A 22,492-nucleotide genomic window follows, 5' to 3' on the forward strand; every position below is an offset into this window, starting at 1 on the left:
ACATTGTCAAAAGCTTTCTCTAAGTGTAAATGGTTCAAATGGCTCTGAGCACTATGGGACTTAACATCTATGGTCATCAGTCCCCTAGACTCTAGAACTACTTAAACCTAACTAATCTAAGGTCAGTACACAACACCCAGCCAGCACGAGGCAGAGAAAATCCCTGACCCCGCCGGGAAACGAACCCGGGAACCCGGGCGTGGGAAGCGAGAACGCTACCGCACGACCACGAGCTGCGGGCTCTCTAAGTCTACAAATGCTAGAAACCTGGGTTTGCCTTTTCTTAATCTAGCTTCTAAGATAGGCCGTAGGGTCAGTATTGCCTCACGTGTTTCAACATTTCTACGGAATCCAAACTGAGCTGCCCCGAGGTCGGCTTCTACCAGCTTTTTCATTCGTCTGTAAAGAATTCGCGTTCGTATTTTGCAGCCGTGACTTATTAAACTGATAGTTTGGTAATTTTCAAATCTGTCAACACCTGCTTTCTTTGGGATTGGAATTATTGTATTCTTCTTTAAGTCTGAGGTTATTTCGCCTGTCTCATACATTTTGCTCACCAGATGGTGGAAATTTGTCAGGACTGGATCTCCCAAGGCTGTCAGTAACTCTAATGGAATGTTGTCTAATCCCGCGGCCTTGTTTCGACTCAGGTCTTTCAGTGCTCTGTCAAACTCTTCACGCAGTATCGTATCTCACACTTCATCTTCACCTACATCCTCTTCCATTTCCATAATATTGCCCTCGATTACATCGCCCTTGTATAGACCCTCTATATGCTCCTTCCACCTTTCTGCTTTCCCTTCTTTGCTTGAATTGGGTTTCCATCTGAGTTCTTGATATTGATACAAGTGGTTCTCTTTTCTCCAAAGGTCTCTTTAATTTTCCTGTTGGCAGTATCTATCTTACCCCTAGTGAGATAAGGTTCTACATCCTCACATTTGTCCTTTAGCCATCCCTGCTTAGCCATTTTGCACTTCCTGTCGATCTCATTTTTGAGACGTTTGTATTCCTTTTTGCCTGCTTCATTTAATGCATTTTTATATTTTCTCCTTTCATCAATTAAATTCAATATTTCTTCTTTTACCCAAGGATTTCTACTAGTCCTCGTCTTTTTACCTACATGATCCTCTGCTGCCTTCACTACTTCATCCCTCAAAGCTACCCATTCTTCTTCAACTGTATTTCTTGAACTTGTATGGAATGCAATATGTGCATTAGGTAAGGTACCAAACAAGACACCACAACTTTAGATGAAATGAAAAACGCACAAATGTGATCATAAGACATCAAAAAGTATAAAACTTTTTCCAACACGGATCACATCAGTTCCCCAATTGTTGTTACATCTGTGCCAAAAACGGCAAGACTCTTACAACACATTTGCTCTTGAAGCAAAAACAATTTCATCGAAAGAAATATTCGTGTATTAGGAAATCAACTGCGGTGTAAGAGTCTGTGAATCGTTAGACTCCATATAAAGTTGTTACGTCTCAAAGAGACTGTCCATCAAAACAAGAGCAGAGAGCAAGAGAGATATCTGCTTCTCATGCTTCAAACATGCGTTTGCATTGTCTTCCTCTAAGAGGAGCAAGCTGCAGTTATACAAATTATTGCTTCACGAGTAAATTGTAGCTTACGTCACAGAATCAATGACATTCGGCTGTTTTGAGATTTATTTCACCATCATTCACGTACCTGGCTGATTTACTAATGCTTGGATGCAACAATAGAGTAACAATTTCGATAATTAAGTAGAAAAATAATTAAAAACTAACGTTAATCTCACGGCTGGCTTTTTTCGCTGCTAGGTGCGCTAGTCTCGTTCCGCTGCGTGTGCGTGTGTGTGTGTGTGTGTGTGTGTGTGTGTGTGTGTGTGTGGGGTTGATTTTTGTTTGTCACTTATTTTTAGCGGTCATTGGTGACTATCAGCCAACCACCTCTGCTGCGAGTGGCTGGTGAAAAGCAGACCGTGACTTCATCGTTGTGATGCTAATGTGCCATATTTGACTTGTGTGTTTTAACCCGCGTGGGACAAATTTTCCAGTGGCCACTTAACGTTATTAAGTAACATTAGTTTCTTGTAGGTATTTATAAACTAAAATGGAGGAAATGATGCCGGCCGGAGTGGCCGAGCGGTTCTAGGCGCTACAGTCTGGAAGCGCGCGACCACTACGGTCGCAGGTTCGTATCCTGCCTCGGGCATGGATGTGTGTGATGTCCTTAAGTTAGTTAGGTTTAATTAGTTCTAAGTTCTAGGAGACTGATGACCTCAGCAGTTAAGTCCCATAGTGCTCAGAGCCATTTGAACCATTTTTGCTTCCAACTCTAACGCCGTCACATGAGGGCCACGGAAGTTCTTGTTCAGAATGTAGTCTGGCACTTCAGCCATACCTCCACGCACGGGGATGCCAAGTCTCATTCTGTCACGGCACAGAGGGGAAAGAATGTTCAAAATGTGGTCTGCTTCCAAAACGCCTACGGAGACGTAAAGGTGTTCTTTGGAAAGTGCAGTATATTTCCACTGATGGCTGCATGTCTCGCGCGATTACACGAGGGTAAGTCAATTATTATTCGCAAAGTACTTATAAAGTTTCATTTTACTCAAATACGAAACTTACAAGAACATCATTTTTCGAAATAGTCTCCTTCTGTTTCAACGCACTTGGTCCATCGTTGCACCAGCTTCCTGATGCCCCCATAAAAGAAGGTTCTCGATTGAGCTGCGAGCCAGGAATGCGCAGCTTCTTTCACTGCTTCTTCCGAGGCAAATCGAGGGCCCCTTAATGCCTGTTTGAGTGGACCAAACAAGTGCTAGTCAGAAGGGGCAAGATCTGGACTATATGGAGAATGATCAAGTACCTCAAATTTGAGTTTCTGGAGCATTTCAGCAGTGTGCGCAGCAGCATGTGGACGGTCATTGTCGTGCAACAACACAACACCTTTTGACAGGAATCCTTGGCGTTTTCTTCGAATTGCAGGCTTTAGCCTGGCAGTAAGTATCTCATTGTAACGTACACTGTTTATTGTTGTGCCCCTTTCCCCATAATATTCCAGTACGGGATCTTGTGCGTCCCAAAAACCATAAGCAGCAGTTTTCCTCTGGACGGTTGGGTCTTGAACTTTTTCTTGCACGGCGAATTTGGATGTTTCCATTCCATACTCTGCTGTTTACTCTCCGGCTCGTAAATGATGTCTAAGAAGTTGTCCGTTTCGTTACCATAGCGATCCAAATGTTTTTTGCAGATGTCCAAGCGCGTTTGTTTACGCAACTATGTGAGTTGTTTTGGGAGCCATCTTGTACACACTTTATGAAACCCAAGTCTGTTGTGGATGATTTCATCGGCAGAACCGTGACTAATTTGCAGACGATGTGCCACTTCGTCAATAGTTAATTGTCTGTCTAAGAGAATCATTTCACGTGAACGCTCAATGGTTTCTTCATTTGTGGCGGCGAACGGGCGTCTGGCTCCTTCGTCGTGCGTAACACTTGTGCGACCATTTCGGAATTTTTCAATCCATTGGTAGACATTCCGTTGTAGCAAAAACTGTTCCCGTACTGTACCGAAAATCTTCGATGAATTTCGGTCCCTGATACGCCTACCGACCACAGAAAATGGATCACTGAACGTTGCTCTTCTTTGGTGCAAACAGACAGCGGAGCAGCCATAATAACAGCACTGCAACGATAACGAAACTAAGCCAGCAGCTTGAAAATTGCAAAGATATAACAACAAATAAACAAACCATGCGTCATCAACGTAAAACGACAGTACTACCAAAATAAACAAAATTATAATTAAATTGCGGATAATAATTGATTTACCCTCTTGCACAGTTGTGTATAATCCTCTGAGAGATGGTACTTTGTTTTGTACGACTACCATGACAGGTGTGTGGGAAAGGAATGATTTTAGGTTTTTCTTTAATTCCCTTCATTTAAACATAAACTAGTAAGATGACTGCAGATGATGTGGGCATGATGTGGTGTAAGTACTGTTACCAACGTGACGTTGTAAATGAGCTCAAAAAGTATTTGTGTGCCCGAGATACGGAAGTAAATTCAGTGTGAGATCGCAACTGGAGATACATTCTAACTGCACAGCTTATATGGCAGTAATTTGATTATGGTGCAGTTTACACCAATCTAAGATAGGACCATACATGCTGCCTTCAAATAGTTTTCAGTAATTAGGTAATGTAGGGGACTGATGCAAACAACAAACGGTAATGGTGTTGGGTGATGTGCTAGACAGCCACCAATATTCCGACATTTGCGCCTTCAATGAGATTGGGCGTTTACGTTTTGAAATACCCGAAATTGTGAAAGATGTCGGCTGCATTCTTGTAAGTTGTATTAATACTTTATATTCCATGAGAAACGGACGGGAGAGAGAAGTTGTGTTTCTTAGCAGTGAACTATTTCTCAGTAGTTGCAATGCTTTTTGCAAAGATTTCTGTCACAGTGTTGACAGTTCGTAGTAACTGACAGAAAGTCATCGAGTGAAACAGAAGTCATTTCCAGCGTTTCCCAGGGTGTTGCTGTTCCATATCTATATAAAAGATTTAGGAGACAATCTGAGCAGCCGTCTTAGGTTGGTTGCAGACGATGCTGTCATTTACCATCTAGTAAAGTCATCCGAAGATTAAAAAAAAAATTGCGAAACTATTTAGAAAAGATATCTGTATGGTGCGAAAGTTGGCAGTTGATCCTAAATATTGAAAAGTGTGAGTTCATCCACATGAGTGCTGAAAGGAATCTGTTGAACTTTAGTTAGACGATAAATCATTCATATCTAAAGGCTGTAAATTGAACTAAATACCAAGGAATCACAATTACGAACAACATAAAATGGAAAGCACATATAGGAAATGTTGTGGAGGAAGGTGAACGAAAGACAGCATTTTACTGACTGAACACTTATAAAATGCAACAGATCTGCTAGAGAGACTGCCTACACTACGCTTGTCCGTCCTCTTTTGGAGAATTTCTGCGCGGTGTGGCATCCCTACCACATAGAATTAACGCAGTTCATCGAGAATGCTCAAAGAAGAGCGGCACACTTTGTATTATCGAGAAATAGGAAATAGGGGAGAGAGTGTCTCTGACGTGATACAGAATTTTGGGCAGACATAATTAAAACAAAGGCGTTTTTCTTTGCGCCAGAAACTCCTCACGAAATTTCGATCACCAACTTTCTCCTCCGAATGCGAAAATATTTTGTTGTTGACGCCGACCTCCATAGGGAGAAACCATCATCATAATAACATAAGGAAATAAGAGCTCACTCGGAAAGATATAGGTGTTCGTTTTTCTCGCGCGGTGTTTGAGATCGGAATAATAGAGGATTATTGTGAAGGTGGTTCGATAAACCCTTTGCCAAGCACGTAACTGTGATTTGTAAAGTATCCGCGTAGATCTAGATGAAGATTACAAATTTACTCGAATGATATTGTAGTGGACTTTAAAGGCCATCCGTGGTTCTTTCACTTGCTCGCATAAACTGTGGTAATAATTCATTTAATGCATGTGTGTTTTTTATATTGTTACTTTCTTTTCTGTTATCCCAATTTCTTTGCGACATAATTTGTGGTTATGTAAGTAATCGCGTGAGCTGCAATGGAATTTTATTGTTTGTATGTGTATTACCTTTATTTTCTGTGATACATTCTTTGGTTTAGGAATAAACCCCACTGCCTTCAGATGTCGCCTCTAAGTAACGTCTCTGACTCAGATATGACGTCGGTCAAAGCCATAGAGGAGAAGAATCTCTGGAGTGAGGACTGCGTGCTGTGCGTGTTGTCAGCATTAAGCTGAAATTGTCACGTGATCTCGGGATGACTCTTTTTAAGACCAGTTCACCCTGGCCATCAAGTCCCGTCATGTCAAATCCAAACATTCCACAATGCATTTCAAATGGCGGCATTCAGACAAGCCGTCAACAGACCGTCACGTCACGTCACGTCACGGCAGGTCACGGTTTTCCTGGAAGGAAGTGACGACGGTAACATCGTCTGCTAACATCGTAAGTTAACCTATTTTGCCGCGCTCGCTCCTGTTAAAGTAGTAGATATTGTGCGTTTCTATCTTCTTAATCTTTATTTCATTATTTTGCTTTTTCCTTCGTGACAAATTGTGAATGTTCCATGACGACTGGTCACCATCACAACTGTCTACGCTCTCCTACTGACTGGTGAATTATTCTTACCTTTGAGCCAAGAAAACTTCCTTGTCCACACTGAGAACTGAAATTCAGATCTCGTGTTAATGATCTCTTTAAAAGAAGACTAGTAACTTAGAATTCTCTTCTTCTGCAGATATCGATAACGAAACAAAAATGACAAGTGCTGAAAAGGGGTAGTTAGATTTACTATGTGTTAGAGCCACGTTTGTCGATCTTTCCGACTCTGTGGCACACCAACTTACTTTTAAAACTTCCGTGACGCCCTGCATACAACCTTTATTCCTAGATACAGAAAAGCGAACACATTGTGTTCATACAATACATTTTTTATTATAATGCGAGTAATGTATTGTATGAACACAATGATGGGTGATTTCTTACGAATTAGACTATTCCAAGAAATTGTTTTTCGATAAATTTTTAATGGTCTAGATGTTTTACCTGCAGAAGACGAACACAAAAAAACTCCGCCCGAACACGCCCTGAAAGACCAACAGTTCCGACCGGCCACCGTCTCATGTTCAGCTCACAGGCATTACTGGATGCAGGTACTGATGGGCATGTGGTGAGCACACTACTTTGGTGACCGGAGCCGCTACTTCTCAGTCAAGCAGCTCCTCAGTTGTCCTCACAGGGGCTGAGTGCAGCCCACTGGCCAACAGAACTCGGCAGACCCTGACAGTGGCCCATCCGAGTGCTAGCCAAGCCCGACAGCGCTTAACTTACGTGATCTGGTGGGAACCGGTGTTACCACTGCAAGTCCGTTTGCCGGGAGATCAGAAGGCATTAAGAATCCTACGACACACCTGACGTGTGTTTGTGTACATCGCGTCGCATCGGCTGAGAGACGGTGTGCAGTCTGACCACAGTCCAGGCTGACAGGTACGCTCACCACATTGTTGCCCGTTTTTCTAATGCACTGCGATGGCAGCGCTCCAAGTGGACAATAAGCAGCACTTATTAATATGATAGGGGATGAGTGGGGATAGTATCACATACGTTGTCTTATCACATAGTCTTCACAAGTGGGATCTCACGTAGTGCAGTAAAAATCGGCATTAACTAAAAAATTACACCGCATTTGTCTGTCTTTCGGTTGCTAGGGATCTCGAAAGGTATAGAATGGTACATTAAGGATACAGGTTACTTATAAATGGTAGAAAAATCGAAATTTTGATCAATTTATTAAATTCTATAGTCTTTCCTGATTACATTCATATGCACATTATAGGGTTTCAAATGAAAGATGAACTACATATACCAAATTTTCAAAGTTACGGTCATGTATGCCGTAACACCCCCTTTATTTCTGTTACAGAAACCAGTATTATTTCGAAAAGAACTGTGAACTTTCTGTTTCCAGCGATTATACGTATGATATATTGTATTTTTCGGTAACAGTGCAGCTTTCTAGTGTCTGTAAATGATTATCTTTGCTAGTATTTACTTTTGTTTCGGTGAAGCAGTTTGTTCACGTGTTACTGAATCTTTGTTGCCCAAGTGCTACATATATTTGTGTTAAGTTCCTTTAGTGTGCATTAAATACGAACTATGCCACGCATTAAGAAATGCAATAAATGGAAATTCCGTGGTAACCAGTTCACAAACAAAGCAAGCTACACTGATGAAAGTAACCTATGTATCATTTCTTCACGGAAGAAACTCCACATAGTACGCCTCCTGGTGATTCAAATTTTTGTTTGTAGTGTATTTGTTGCTGATGATGTGGGCATCTTATCTTCTTTGATGAAGGAAGTGGCGAAATGTAAGCAATGTGATGGTATAGGGTGTCTGGATGTAGCTGAGCAGCAAAGTAGCAGGAAGGGTTTAGCGTCAAAATTATTTGTTCTGTGTAGATCCTGCAATAAATCTATCTTGAAAATGACTTCGAACATTGTGCGTAATTCATATGATGTGAAGTTTAAGTTAGTGTACCCGTATGTAATGTGTGCAATAGGAAAAGAAAAAAGGCTGCTCAAACGTTTTGTGGTTTGATGGACCGTCCTCCTCACCCCAGTAGGTTCAGCAAGTACATAAAAATACTTTTAGGTGGCTTGACGGTTGTGTCTAAAGCATCTATGAAATGTGCAGTAGAAGAAACTTTAAACATTAGCGGAACCAGGGACATTGCTGATGCACTTGATGGGACATGGCAACATCGAGAACATCGTTCCTTGATTGGAGGATGGAAAAGTTGTCGATGTTGAGTGCTTATCTAGGTACTGCCACACCTGCCTTGGTAACGCTGAAGGACATATTGAACATCAGTGTTCTAAGAATTAAGGTGGTTACAGTGGAGGTATGGAGTGTGTTGGAGCTCTAAAATTATTTCAGAGGTCTGTACCTGTTTATAAGGTTAGATATACGAAGTACCTAGGCGATGGGGACTCTAAAGGTTTTAATAAAATTAATGAGCTCAGTGTTTATGGTGATACCTTGGTAACTAAACAGGAGTGTTGTGGACGTGTCCAAAAGAGGATGGGTCCTAGGTTGAGGAAGCTACAAAGAGAAATGAATAGAAAGTTGCTGTCTGATGGAAAATCTTTGTCTCGCCGAGGTAGAAACTGAAATAGACCTGCTACAGAGTTATTATGGCCATTAGACGAACTCCACCTCTGAATGATGTTGCAGCAATGCGAAAAACTGTATGGGCCAGCTGGTTCCATAAGTTGTCCACAGACGACCACACTGTTCACAGACATCGCCCTAGAGGAGCAGATTCTTGATGTGGTTACCAAAAAGCAAAAGAAAGTGGTCAAATATACCATCATAAGCATTCTCTTCCTGAACCTGTTATGAATGAAATAAAACCAATTTTTAGAGACCTGAGTGACCCTGTTTTGCTTAGTAAATGTCATCTTGGGGGCACTCAGAATACAAATGAAAGTTTCACCCATTGCATGTGGGAAAGATTACCCAAGAATGTTTTTGTATTACTAAATACATTAAAAGTTGGTGTACGAGATGCAGTGATATGTTTCAATGATGCAGTGATAGGAAGGTTGGAAGTCCTGAGAAATTTAGGCATAAAATGTGGCTCCAATACGGAAGATCAATTGCTTGCATGTGACAGACAACGGGCGCCTGAGAAGCTGAAAGATTCGCTCTTCAAGTTACCAAAGAAGCAAGAAGTGCTAAAAGGAATGCCAAGAGGGAAGCTTGAAGATGAAGAAATGCTGCAGGATGAAGACTATGCTTCAGGAATTGCTGAGGCACAGTTTAATTAGACTCACATCTCAATTCTATAAGGGCGTTGTTTGTGTTGTTGCCCCCACATGATAATTACACGAAATATTTGTCAGGATTTGTAAGCAGTCCTTGACGTACGGCAATACGCGAACACCGAGAAATACGTTTAAACAGTTCATTAGCAAAAGGCTTATTACACTCCTGGAAATTGAAATAAGAACACCGTGAATTCATTGTCCCAGGAAGGGGAAACTTTATTGACACATTCCTGGGGTCAGATACATCACATGATCACACTGACAGAACCACAGGCACATAGACACAGGCAACAGAGCATGCACAATGTCGGCACTAGTACAGTGTATATCCACCTTTCGCAGCAATGCAGGCTGCTATTCTCCCATGGAGACGATCGTAGAGATGCTGGATGTAGTCCTGTGGAACGGCTTGCCATGCCATTTCCACCTGGCGCCTCAGTTGGACCAGCGTTCGTGCTGGACGTGCAGACCGCGTGAGACGACGCTTCATCCAGTCCCAAACATGCTCAATGGGGGACAGATCCGGAGATCTTGCTGGCCAGGGTAGTTGACTTACACCTTCTAGAGCACGTTGGGTGGCACGGGATACATGCGGACGTGCATTGTCCTGTTGGAACAGCAAGTTCCCTTGCCGGTCTAGGAATGGTAGAACGATGGGTTCGATGACGGTTTGGATGTACCGTGCACTATTCAGTGTCCCCTCGACGATCACCAGTGGTGTACGGCCAGTGTAGGAGATCGCTCCCCACACCATGATGCCGGGTGTTGGCCCTGTGTGCCTCGGTCGTATGCAGTCCTGATTGTGGCGCTCACCTGCACGGCGCCAAACACGCATACGACCATCATTGGCACCAAGGCAGAAGCGACTCTCATCGCTGAAGACGACACGTCTCCATTCGTCCCTCTATTCACGCCTGTCGCGACACCACTGGAGGCGGGCTGCACGATGTTGGGGCGTGAGCGGAAGACGGCCTAACGGTGTGCGGGACCGTAGCCCAGCTTCATGGAGACGGTTGCGAATGGTCCTCGCCGATTCCCCAGGAGCAACAGTGTCCCTAATTTGCTGGGAAGTGGCGGTGCGGTCCCCTACGTCACTGCGTAGGATCCTACGGTCTTGGCGTGCATCCGTGCGTCGCTGCGGTGCGGTCCCAGGTCGACGGGCACGTGCACCTTCCGCCGACCACTGGCGACAACATCGATGTACTGTGGAGACCTCACGCCCCACGTGTTGAGCAATTCGGCCTCCCGCATGCCCACTATACGCCCTCGCTCAAAGTCCGTCAACTGCACATACGGTTCACGTCCACGCTGTCGCGGCATGCTACCAGTGTTAAAGACTGCGATGGAGCTCCGTATGCCACGGCAAACTGGCTGACACTGACGGCGGCGGTGCACAAATGCTGCGCTGCTAGCGCCATTCGACGGCCAACACCGCGGTTCCTGGTGTGTCCGCTGTGCCGTGCGTGTGATCATTGCTTGTACAGCCCTCTCGCAGTGTCCGGAGCAAGTATGGTGGGTCTGACACACCGGTGTCAATGTGTTCTTTTTTCCATTTCCAGAAGTGTATAAGAGACGCACACTACGTGCACCCGTCATCACTGTGTCTGACATCCTAACACCGGCTCATTACGGTCGTATCGAAAGGCTCCATGGTGAGCTAAGAAAACAGACATATTCGCGCCTGAAGCCGTGCTAGTTACACCGCACGCTGCCGACGGCGGCTATTGGCTTACTCTGCTGTGACGCACCGCGGCCGGACGCACGTGTACTGACCAAGCGAATTGTCAGCGTTCCTAGATAGGTCGGCTGGCGAGCGCGTGTTACGTACCGTACTGCTGCGTGCAGACCCGTAGACCCTTTCATCGCTCTCCCAAGAGAAAAAGAGCAACCATTGGTGGCTCAAAACGATCTCCTGGGCGTTATGAATCTATTTCGCGATTTGTGGCATCAGAAGGCATTACAACATGTATTCCATTTGCAGACACAGTAACGTTTGGTCCCGAGAAGTGAGTTTTCAGGAAGACACTTTCATACACGACAAACGCTGTTAACAAAAGATAAATTAATAAAAGCATTAAAAACACAATACTGACAATTAAGTATGCATTAACATTACTGGATGAATCGAAGGACTTCAGTCTATTTGCTCCTTCCATGAAGTTTAACTCATTGCTGGAAGAAATTACATTTTCGTGGATATCCTTAATTAAATTATTGTCCTCAAAAAAACTTGGCCGGCCGGTGTGGCCGTGCGGTTAAAGGCGCTTCAGTCTGGAACCGCGTGACCGCTACGGTCGCAGGTTCGAATCCTGCCTCGGGCATGGATGTGTGTGATGTCCTTAAGTTAGTTAGGTTTAATTACACTCCTGGAAATGGAAAAAAGAACACATTGACACCGGTGTGTCAGACCCACCATACTTACTCCGAACACTGCGAGAGGGCTGTACAAGCAATGATCACACGCACGGCACAGCGGACACACCAGGAACCGCGGTGTTGGCCGTCGAATGGCGCTAGCTGCGCAGCATTTGTGCACCGCCGCCGTCAGTGTCAGCCAGTTTGCCGTGGCATACGGAGCTCCATCGCAGTCTTTAACACTGGTAGCATGCCGCGACAGCGTGGACGTGAACCGTATGTGCAGTTGACGGACTTTGAGCGAGGGCGTATAGTGGGCATCCGGGAGGCCGGGTGGACGTACCGCCGAATTGCTCAACACGTGGGGCGTGAGGTCTCCACAGTACATCGATGTTGTCGCCAGTGGTCGGCGGAAGGTGCACGTGCCCGTCGACCTGGGACCGCACCGCAGCGACGCACGGATGCACGCCAAGACCGTAGGATCCTACGCAGTGACGTAGGGGACCGCACCGCCACTTCCCAGCAAATTAGGGACACTGTTGCTCCTGGGGTATCGGCGAGGACCATTCGCAACCGTCTCCATGAAGCTGGGCTACGGTCCCGCACACCGTTAGGCCGTCTTCCGCTCACGCCCCAACATCGTGCAGCCCGCCTCCAGTGGTGTCGCGACAGGCGTGAATAGAGGGACGAATGGAGACGTGTCGTCTTCAGCGATGAGAGTCGCTTCTGCCTTGGTGCCAATGATGGTCGTATGCGTGTTTGGCGCCGTGTAGGTGAGCGCCACAATCAGGACTGCATACGACCGAGGCACACAGGGCCAACACCCGGCATCATGGTGTGGGGAGCGATCTCCTACACTGGCCGTACACCACTGGTGATCGTCGAGGGGACACTGAATAGTGCACGGTACATCCAAACCGTCATCGAACCCATCGTTCTACCATTCCTAGACCGGCAAGGGAACTTGCTGTTCCAACAGGACAATGCACGTCCGCATGTATCCCGTGCCACCCAACGTGCTCTAGAAGGTGTAAGTCAACTACCCTGGCCAGCAAGATCTCCGGATCTGTCCCCCATTGAGCATGTTTGGGGACTGGATGAAGCGTCGTCACACGCGGTCTGCACGTCCAGCACGAACGCTGGTCCAACTGAGGCGCCAGGTGGAAATGGCATGGCAAGCCGTTCCACAGGACTACATCCAGCATCTCTACGATCGTCTCCATGGGAGAATAGCAGCCTGCATTGCTGCGAAAGGTGGATATACACTGTACTAGTGCCGACATTGTGCATGCTCTGTTGCCTGTGTCTATGTGCCTGTAGTTCTGTCAGTGTGATCATGTGATGTATCTGACCCCAGGAATGTGTCAATAAAGTTTCCACTTCCTGGGACAATGAATTCACGGTGTTCTTATTTCAATTTCCAGGAGTGTAGTTCACATGATAAATCACAATGTGTGGCATTCAAGATTAATCAATGCACTATCATCCAATTTCAGTGTAAAGGATAGCTACATCTACGTCTACATCTACATCTACATCTACATGGATACTCTGCAAATCACATTCAAGTGCCTGGCAGAGGGTTCATCGAACCATCTTCACAATTCTCTATTATTCCAATCTCGTATAGCGCGTGGAAAGAATGAACACCTATATATTTCCGTACGAGCTCTGATTTCCCTCATTTTATCGTGGTGATCGTTCCTCGCTACGTAGGTCGCTGTCAACAAAATATTTTCGCATTCGGAGGAGAAAGTTGGTGATTGGAATTTCGTGAGAAGATTCCGTCGCAATGAAAAACGCCTTTCCCATATTTCGCGATAATACAAAACGTGCTGCCTTTCTTTGAACTTTTTCGACGTACTCCATCAGTCCTATATGGTAAGGATCCCACACTGCGCAGCAGTATTCTAAAAGAGGACGGACAAGCCTATTGTAGGCAGTCTTCTTAGTAGGTCTGTTACATTTTCTAAGTGTCCTGCCAATAAAACGCAGTCATTGGTTAGCCTTCCCCACAGCATTTTATATGTGTTCCTTCCAATTTAAGTTGTTCGAAATTGTAATACCTAGGTATTTGGTTGAATTTACAGCTTTTAGATTAGACTGATTTATCGTGTAACTGAAGTTTAACTAGTTCCTTTTAACACTCATGTGGATGACCTCACACTTTTCGTTATTTAGGATCAACTGCCACTTTTCGCACCATTCAGATATCTTTTCTAAATCGTTTTGCAGTTTTTTTGATCTTCTGATGACTTTATTAGTCGATAAACGACAGCGTCACCTGCAAAGAATCGAAGACAGCTGCTCAGATTGTCTCCAAAATCGTTTATATAGATAAGGAACATAAAAGGGCCGATAACACTACCTTGCGGAACGCCAGAAATCACTTTTGTTGTACTCGATGACTTTCCGTCAATTACTACGAACCGTGACCTCTCTGACAGGAAATCACAGATCCAATCACATAACTGAGACGATATTCCATAAGCACGCAATTTCACTATGAGCCGCTTGTGTCGTAGAGTGTCAAAAGTCTTCTGGAAATCCAGAAATACGGAATAGACCTGAAATCCCTTGTCAATAGCACTAAACACTTCATGTGAATAAGGAGCTAGTTGTGTTTCACAGGAACAATGTTTTCTAAACCCATGTTGACTGTGTCAGTAGACCGTTTTCTAGGAGGTAATTCATAATGTTCGAACACAATACATGTTCTAAAATACTACTGCATGTCGGAGTTAACTATATGGGCCTGTAATTTAGTGGATTACTCCTACCACCTTTCTTGAATATTGGTGTGACCTGTGCAACTTTCCAGTCTCTGGGTAGGGATATTTCGTTGAGCGAACGGTTGTATATGATTGTTAAGTATGGAGCTAATGCATCAGCATACTCCGAAAGGAACCTAATTGGTATACAGTTATGGACCAGAAGACTTGCTTTTATTAAGTGATTTAAGTTGCTTCACTACTCCGAGGATATTTACTTTTACGTTACTCATGTTGGCCGCTGTTTTTGATTTGAATACTGGGGTAATTACGTTGTCTTCTTTTGTGAACACATTTCAGAAGGCTGTGTTTAGTAACTCTCCTCTGGCAGCACTATCTTCGATAGTATCTCCATTGCTATCGCGCAGAGAAGGCATTGACTGTTTCTTGCCGCTAACATACTTCACATACGACCAGAATCTCTTTGGATTTTCTGCCAGGTTTCGAGACAAAGTTTCGTTGTGGAAACTGTTATAAGCATCTCGCATTGAGTCCGCGCTAAATTTGGAGCTGCTGTAAAAGATCGCCAATCTCGGGGATATTGCGTCTGTTTAAATTTGGTATGTTTGTTACTTTGTTTCTGGAACAGTGTTCTAACCCGTTTTGTGTACCAAGGAGTATCAGCTCCGTCGTTTGTTAATTTATTTGGTTTAAATCTCTCAGTTGCTGCCGATATTATTTCTTTGAATTCAAGCCACATCTGGTCTACACTCATATTATTAATTTGGAATGAGTGGAGATTGTCTCTTAGGAAGGCGTCAAGTGAATTTTTATCTGCTTTTTTGAATAGGTATATTTTTCGCTTATTTTTCGAAGGATTTGAGGATTACAATATTCAATCTTGCTACGACAGCTCTTTGTTCATTAATCCCTGAATCGGTTTTGATGCTCGTTATTAACTCAGGATTATTTGTTGCTAAGATGTCAAGTCCGTTTTTCACAGCCGGCCGCTGTGGCCGTGCGGTTCTAGGCGCTACAGTCTGGAGCTGAGCGACCGCTATGGTCGCGGGTTCGAATCCTGCTTCGGGCATGGATGTGTGTGATGTCCTTAGGTTAGTTAGGTTTAAGTAGTTCTAAGTTCTAGGGGACTGATGACCTCAGAAGTTAAGTCGCATAGTGCTCAGAGCCACTTGAACCGTTTTCCAACCATTTACTATTCTCGTGGGCTCATGAACTAACTGCTCGAAATAATTTTCAGAGAATGCGTTTAGCACAATTTCGGATGATATTTTATGCTTACCTCAGGAATTAAACATTTTTTTTCGCCAATGTATGGAGGGTAAATTAAAGTCACCACCAACTGTTATCGTATGAGTCACGTACGTGTTTGAAATCAAACTCAATCTTTCTTTGAACATTTCAGCAACTGTATCATCTGAACTGGGAGGTCGGTAAAAGGATCCAATTATTGTTTTATTCCGATTGCCAACAATGACCTCTGCCTATACTAACTCACAGGAAGTATCTACTTCAAGTTCGTGACAGGTTAAACTACTTCCGACAGCAACAAACTCGCCACCGCCAACATTGTTTAGCCTATCCTTTCGGAACACTGTTAGGTTCTTCGCAAAAATTTCGGCTGAGCTTATATCCGGCTTCAGCCAGCTTTCAGTGCCTATATCGCTTTGGGCATCAGTGCTTTCTGTTACCGCTTGGAGCTGTGGTACTTTTCCAACACAGCTACGACAATTTACAACTGTTGTACCAATGGTTCATGTATCTATGTTCTTCCTGTGTTGAGCCTGCACCCTTTGTGGCTGAATCCCTACTTCTGTTTTCGCGAGACCCTCTAACCTAAAAAACCGCTCAGTCCACGCCACACAGCCCCTGCTACCCATGTAGCCGCCTCTTGCGTATAGTGGACACCTGACCTATTCAGCAGAACCCGAAACCCAACCACCCTTTGGCGCAAGTCGAGGAATCTGCAGCTAGCACGGTCGCAGAATCGTCTGAGCCTCTGATTCAGACCATCCATTAGGCTCTGTACCAGAGGTCCGCAATCGGTCCTGTCGACTATGCTGCAAATGGTCAGCTCTGCTTTCCTCTTGCAAGCAGTAGTGGCAGCTTTTACCACTTCTGTTAGCCGCTCAAAACCTGAGAGAATCTCTTCTGATCCAAAGTGACACACATCATTGGTACTGACATGAGCAACCACCTGCAGTTGGCTACACCCTGTGCTCTTCATGGCGTCCACGAGAACCCTTTCCACATCTGGAATGACTCCACGCGGTATGCACACGGAGTGCACATTGGTTTTCTTAACTTTCTTGTGAGCCAAGTCCTAAGGGGCCCCATAACACACCTAACGTTGGAGCTCCCAACTACCAATAATCCCACCCTTTGAGATTGCCCGTATCTTACAGGCTGAGTGGTTCCCTCTGAAACAGGACAGGCGACAACATCTGGCTCAGCGACATTGTCAGCCATAGACAGCACCTGGAACCTGTTTGTCAGATAAACTGGGGGGGGGGGGGGGCCTTAGGTGCGGCAGCCTGGGAAGTCTTTCGCCGCCTGCTTCGTCCTGGGGCGACCTCCCACTCGACCACAGGTGAAGGGTCAGCCTCAGTGCGAGCAGTAACTGGGTTGGCCACTGGTGAGGACCAATCGGTGCCCATCCACTGCAGCCTCAAGCTGTGTAACCGAAGCCATCACAGCCTGAAGCTGAGACGAAGTGTCACCAACTCGGCTCGCATCTGCACACAACAATCGCAGTCCCTGTTCATACTAAAGACCAATGAAACCTAAACCATGCAGATAAACGGACTATTGGCACATGCTGCGCAACTCTACTCTAGACCCTGATGGAAATGTCTGAACTGTGTCTAGTAATACGCAGATATTCGAAAACCTAACTACCGAAGCACTTGATTAGGAACTTGTAATGTGTCACAAAATTGATTTACTTTCCGACGCAAACGAAAACGTGACAACTGTGGCTACTAGAATTAAATTTAAACACAGAAACTCAAGAAACTGAACTATTAAAGCACACAGATGATGCAATAAAATTCGCTCGTGGTAAGGAACTCGTAAATGACACAAAAGCGGTTACATCCCTGTTGCTGCGTCTGTCTCGGTCGGCTACTGCTGCCTGACTCAGGTGTATCATAATTTTTACATGTAAATGTGACGTCAAGGGTAGAGTTAAATGAGAAAATTATACCTTCAGCATCGTTTAAGAAATGGATGATAAAGATGCATTAAAATTCTAGGGCAATCATCTCTTGGGGGATGATTCATAAACAATTGTTTCTCACAGCTGTATACCCTACTATCTAAGAATACTACCGATTCACCGCAAAATTAACTTGTGACTACATTTACACATATGCAAATCGTTTTCATTTAGGGACACAAAATATTTTCGATCCTTGCTGATCAGTAGATAATCATTTAGTATGTACTTTCCATAACTACCTGCCTGTCTCCATTTCACAGGGTAAGTATAAATCTTATACATTTATAAATTATGCTTTGATCTAGCAATGGGTATAGAAACAATAACAGTTTATTCACCTTCAATCATTAAAGAGTGTGTATTGATTAACTAACAGTAAGTGTATAAATTGTACAAGTTAACAGGATAAAGCATAGTATATGCTGCATCTAGCCTTCGCTCAATTGATAGTAGGACCCGTGAAAATTGCTCTGGATGTAGTAGTAAACTACTCAAACAATCATTTGAACTACTTTCTAAGGCTGTTCTTAAGTTAAGGGCACCAATTCTAGCATTTGATAAACTATCAGTAATCCTTAACAAAATAATGTTTAAATCTAAGTGTGCATTTACACTATTTAATCATTGGAATAGTTCTTGGATATTTGCGTTTGTTTCATTACGAATTATGTGGAAATGTGAGATAAATTGGTTTACAATCTTTTCAATTAAAACTGTGTGGTTAGTAATGGTTCTTTGCATATTATTTAATACGATAATTTCATTAGAGAGGTTAGTTGAATCTGTTCTGGACTGTTGTTCAAGGGCTAATATTTTGCCTTTATCTTCCAGTAGATCTCAACTAGTTAAAATTACCTAATACAGTACGAAGGATACTCCCTGCAAAATCAAAAAAATGGCTCTGAGCACTATGGGACTCAACTGCTGAGGTCATTAGTCCCCTAGAACTTAGAACTAGTTAAACCTAACTAACCTAAGGACATCACAAACATCCATGCCCGAGGCAGGATTCGAACCTGCGACCGTAGCGGTCTTGCGGTTCCAGACTGCAGCGCCTTTAACCGCACGGCCACTTCGGCCGGCGCAAAATCAAAGCAGGTATGTTTACACCCAATTAAAGTTTTATGTGGCAAAAGATTTAAAAAACCAGTATGTCTCTTGTTCATAATTAGCAAATGTAGACTCTACCTGCATTTTGATTGTGATCCAGTACTTATACCAAGAGGTACCCATTTCCAAAGTTGTATCATTACCCTTAACAGAACGAATTAGATCAATTTGCTTCTTTACAGATGTGAACTGTTGCTGGATTTCACTCAAACTGTACTTGAGTACAAGTTTTGCATTAGTTGTTGAAACTACCATGTCTGATAGTGGTTCAAACAAAACACCCGTAATCTGTGGTAGTATTGCTACAGCAGTAGTAGAATATGCTATCATAGCAGACATTAGAATAAATATGAACATGCTTAATTAGTTCTAAATACCAGAGTTAACAATGAACATAAAATGAATGAGTTTCTCGTGGTGACCTGTGGAATAAAAGGTTTAGTTTCGCTTGTGCACTCGTGCAATAGCTTCAATACTAAATTTTCACAACACTAATTACGGTCGCATCGAAAGGCTCCTTGGTGAGCTAAGAAAAGAGACGTATTCACCCGCGAGGCCGCGCTAGTTACACCGCACGCTGCCGACGGCCATTGGCTTACTCTGCTGTGACGCACTGCAGCCGGACGCACGTCTACTGACCGAGCAAATTGTCAGCATTCCTAGATAGGTCGGCTGGCGAGCGCGTGTTACGTACCGTACGGCTGCGTGCAAACCCGTAGACCCTTCCAATTCGCAATTTCGCAAGCAGTATTTTTCAGAATTTAGGTACAAATATTTCCTACAACTTGTAAAGTATTCTTCTAATTTTTGTCTGTAACTTGCAATAGTCCATACTTACGTAGGAGACCTAAGTTTTATTGCACAATAAACTAAATTATAGAAAAAATAATATTTTTACTAGGGAAAAAATTATAAAAAAATTAAAATCTATGATGTAATATTTTTTTATCGTAGTAATACACATAATGGGTGAAATTAAATAGGTCTAGTACCTCAGCCATCATGTCATGCATAGCTGGTAAAAAGTTGGTCTCCTTCAAATTGTATAACATTATGGCATTAAATGGTACCTCGTTATGAGGAAGCAATTTGGAAAAAAATTGCATAATTTCCTTTTAATTTTTTTAATAGCCTTAAGCTGTTTCAGAAATATTAAAATACTTTTAATTTGTTTAGAAAGTGTGCAGGAAATAAATGTTGATTTTTACATAACAATGACCCAGAAAAGTACCATGTATCCTTAAGGCTAGAGTGCACAAAATGTAGTGACATAATATATAGTAACTGAGTGCACTGATCTCAACTATCAACCCTCTCTAGCAAGAAATGTAAAAGTAATGATATTTATGAAGGAAATTAGCAAGCAATGAGACATTTAGTCTCCATAGGATAATGGCCGTCTCTTCCTAGAATAAGAAAATGGACAAGCTGAGAATCACAGGATAACAACGCCCACCAATACACCTCATTTACTGGTGCACAGAAAGTGCAACCGACTTGTTATGCTCTGGGCTAGGTTCAGATTTTCACTCTACACTCTCCCTACAGTTAATTACAGCTAATACAGACACATAAATCAAGATATGAAAAAGATATATTAGAGGAGACACAGGACAGTTCACATCACATTTCAGGATAATTGTGGCCACTCGAAAAACAGAACAATGAAAGAGCAAATAAAATTTTCTCAGGAACACCGTCCTCAATAAGGTCGTTTTATTACAAAAATTGGCACACAATAGTATCACACGAGACAGATACCCCACTAATTCATTTATTCCTGCTTCCAACCAAGTCACACGCAACCATTCTTGATGTCGTGGCTCACCATAAGTTTCCAAAGTCATTTACTCTTTCATCAGCAGTACTGCCTTGGGTATAGAATAACTATCGTTTGACAGGCAGTCAGAGGGTGCATATTACTGTCCACGGGAGCACAATTGTCTGTTACGAAAAAGTCTGCTCGTACGAAAATCACAGTCGCGACAGTGTAACACAGTAACTTTAATCAAGTGCGCGAGGGCGCGTAATACAGAAGAACCTCAAAATCATTATATACAGTCATGGGTCATCATTCGAATAAGTGAGGTCATACAGCCTAGCACATCTCTTCACCGCTACATTTTACACGATGGCTGAGTTCAACATGAGCCGAAGTAATAAATGATTGTCATGTTTCAAAATACACAGATGTCCAGCATGACTAGGTGTCGTAAGTTAGCTGTCATGGGTCAAGTGCGCTAATGAATGAATCGTGACCGATTATCCTCACAATGGGAGTCTCAAATGTCGCTGGCATTGGATCCAATATACAAATGAGCTGATCATCAGCAATGAACCCCCAGTATCTTGGTACGGATCATAGTGCAACAGAGCCCAACAAGCCCTCCAACACACGAAAATTCTGGCACCAGACGCCATGATCCTCGCCTAATAAGAAACAAATGTTTAGAAGGGTGCCTGTACCATGTTTGTTGTCCTGAGCAATGTTCCGAACAGAATTAGTCTGTCATCACGGTAGATACTCCGACACTGAAGGTGATAGCATCCATCTAATATCGTGTGTCATTGTAAAGCACGCGGCCACATTGAGTCCCTCAGAATAGACGTCAGCTGAATTTCTTCCTGCGACTGAGTTATGCCGTGCGGCGTGAGCGTGCGTTGTCGTGCAGTGCTGCAGTCGCCGCCATCGGGCCCTCGTGTCGTGACGTCCAGGTGGCGGCGTGGCTGAGTGGGCGTGGCGCCGCTGACAGCGGGGAGTTCTGCCCCCAGCTGGCTCTGCTGGGGGTGCCGCCCTCCACGAGGTCCCGGCTGCCCACCACCTTGAAGCGCTCGCCTCCACAGTGGGGCGGCTGCTGATCGGCTCCCCAGTGTCGCCTCCGCTGGGCCGCGTTGTCTCTCGACACAGCGCACGAGAGAATCAGTGCAAGTATTTGGCATTAACAAACATACCTCTTGCCGCTTTCCTCCCACTCGGCACAGCCTCTTCTTACAATTAATTAGATCTATTATACAGAGTACCCTCACGCTAGTTGTTGTCCTCCAGTAGTCTTTCAAAAAATTGTGGACGATCTCTAAAATCCTAGTCTACACTGATGATAATAAATAGGCAGCAAAAATCAAGGAAACGTCTTAATACAACTCTGACCAATGAAATTGGCCTATTCAGCATAAAATTACAGCTATTAATGATTTAGTCTAAAACGATGCGAGTAAAAGACTGAATTTTTCTTTGTATAAGGAAGATAAGGAATCTGAGGTTTTGTTACTTACTAGCCCTTCATTACACTGTCCTTCCTAAGATTGTAGCCGGCCGCTGTGGCCGAGCGGTTCTAGGCGCTTCATTCTGCAACCGTGGGACCACTACGCTCGCAGATTCGAATTCTGCCTCGAGCATGGATGTGTGTAATGTACTTAGGTTAGTTAGGTTTAAGTAGTTCTATGTTCTAGGGGACTGATGACCTCCGATGTTAAGTCCCATAGTGCTCAGAGCCTAAGATTATATATGAACGAAAGTCGCAGGCAGTTGCATTTCTTTAAAAAAAATTCCCACCAATTCTGTGATAATTGCACACCATCTGGAGACCGAAATGAAGTGGCGTTACATTAGGCTTTGGCACACTGAAACATTACAGCTGCAAAAGTAATTTTGCGTCAGTCGTTTACACA

The 22,492-nt window shown here is 43.8% G+C and overlaps 1 protein-coding gene across 1 annotated transcript in view; it reads left to right on the top strand.

Moving 5' to 3' along the window:
- The window catches only part of LOC124719715 (cortactin-binding protein 2-like), a 90,099-nt gene that overhangs the window by 26,206 nt on the left and 41,401 nt on the right, over nucleotides 1-22,492 (top strand). The window contains exon 3 of the mRNA XM_047244919.1: nucleotides 21,496-21,666. Within this exon, the coding sequence (XP_047100875.1) occupies nucleotides 21,496-21,666 (171 nt within the window). The remainder of the gene's footprint in view (nucleotides 1-21,495; nucleotides 21,667-22,492) is intronic.

This window comes from Schistocerca piceifrons, chromosome 11 (assembly GCF_021461385.2).
Source record: "Schistocerca piceifrons isolate TAMUIC-IGC-003096 chromosome 11, iqSchPice1.1, whole genome shotgun sequence".
Classification (NCBI taxonomy): domain Eukaryota; kingdom Metazoa; phylum Arthropoda; class Insecta; order Orthoptera; family Acrididae; genus Schistocerca; species Schistocerca piceifrons.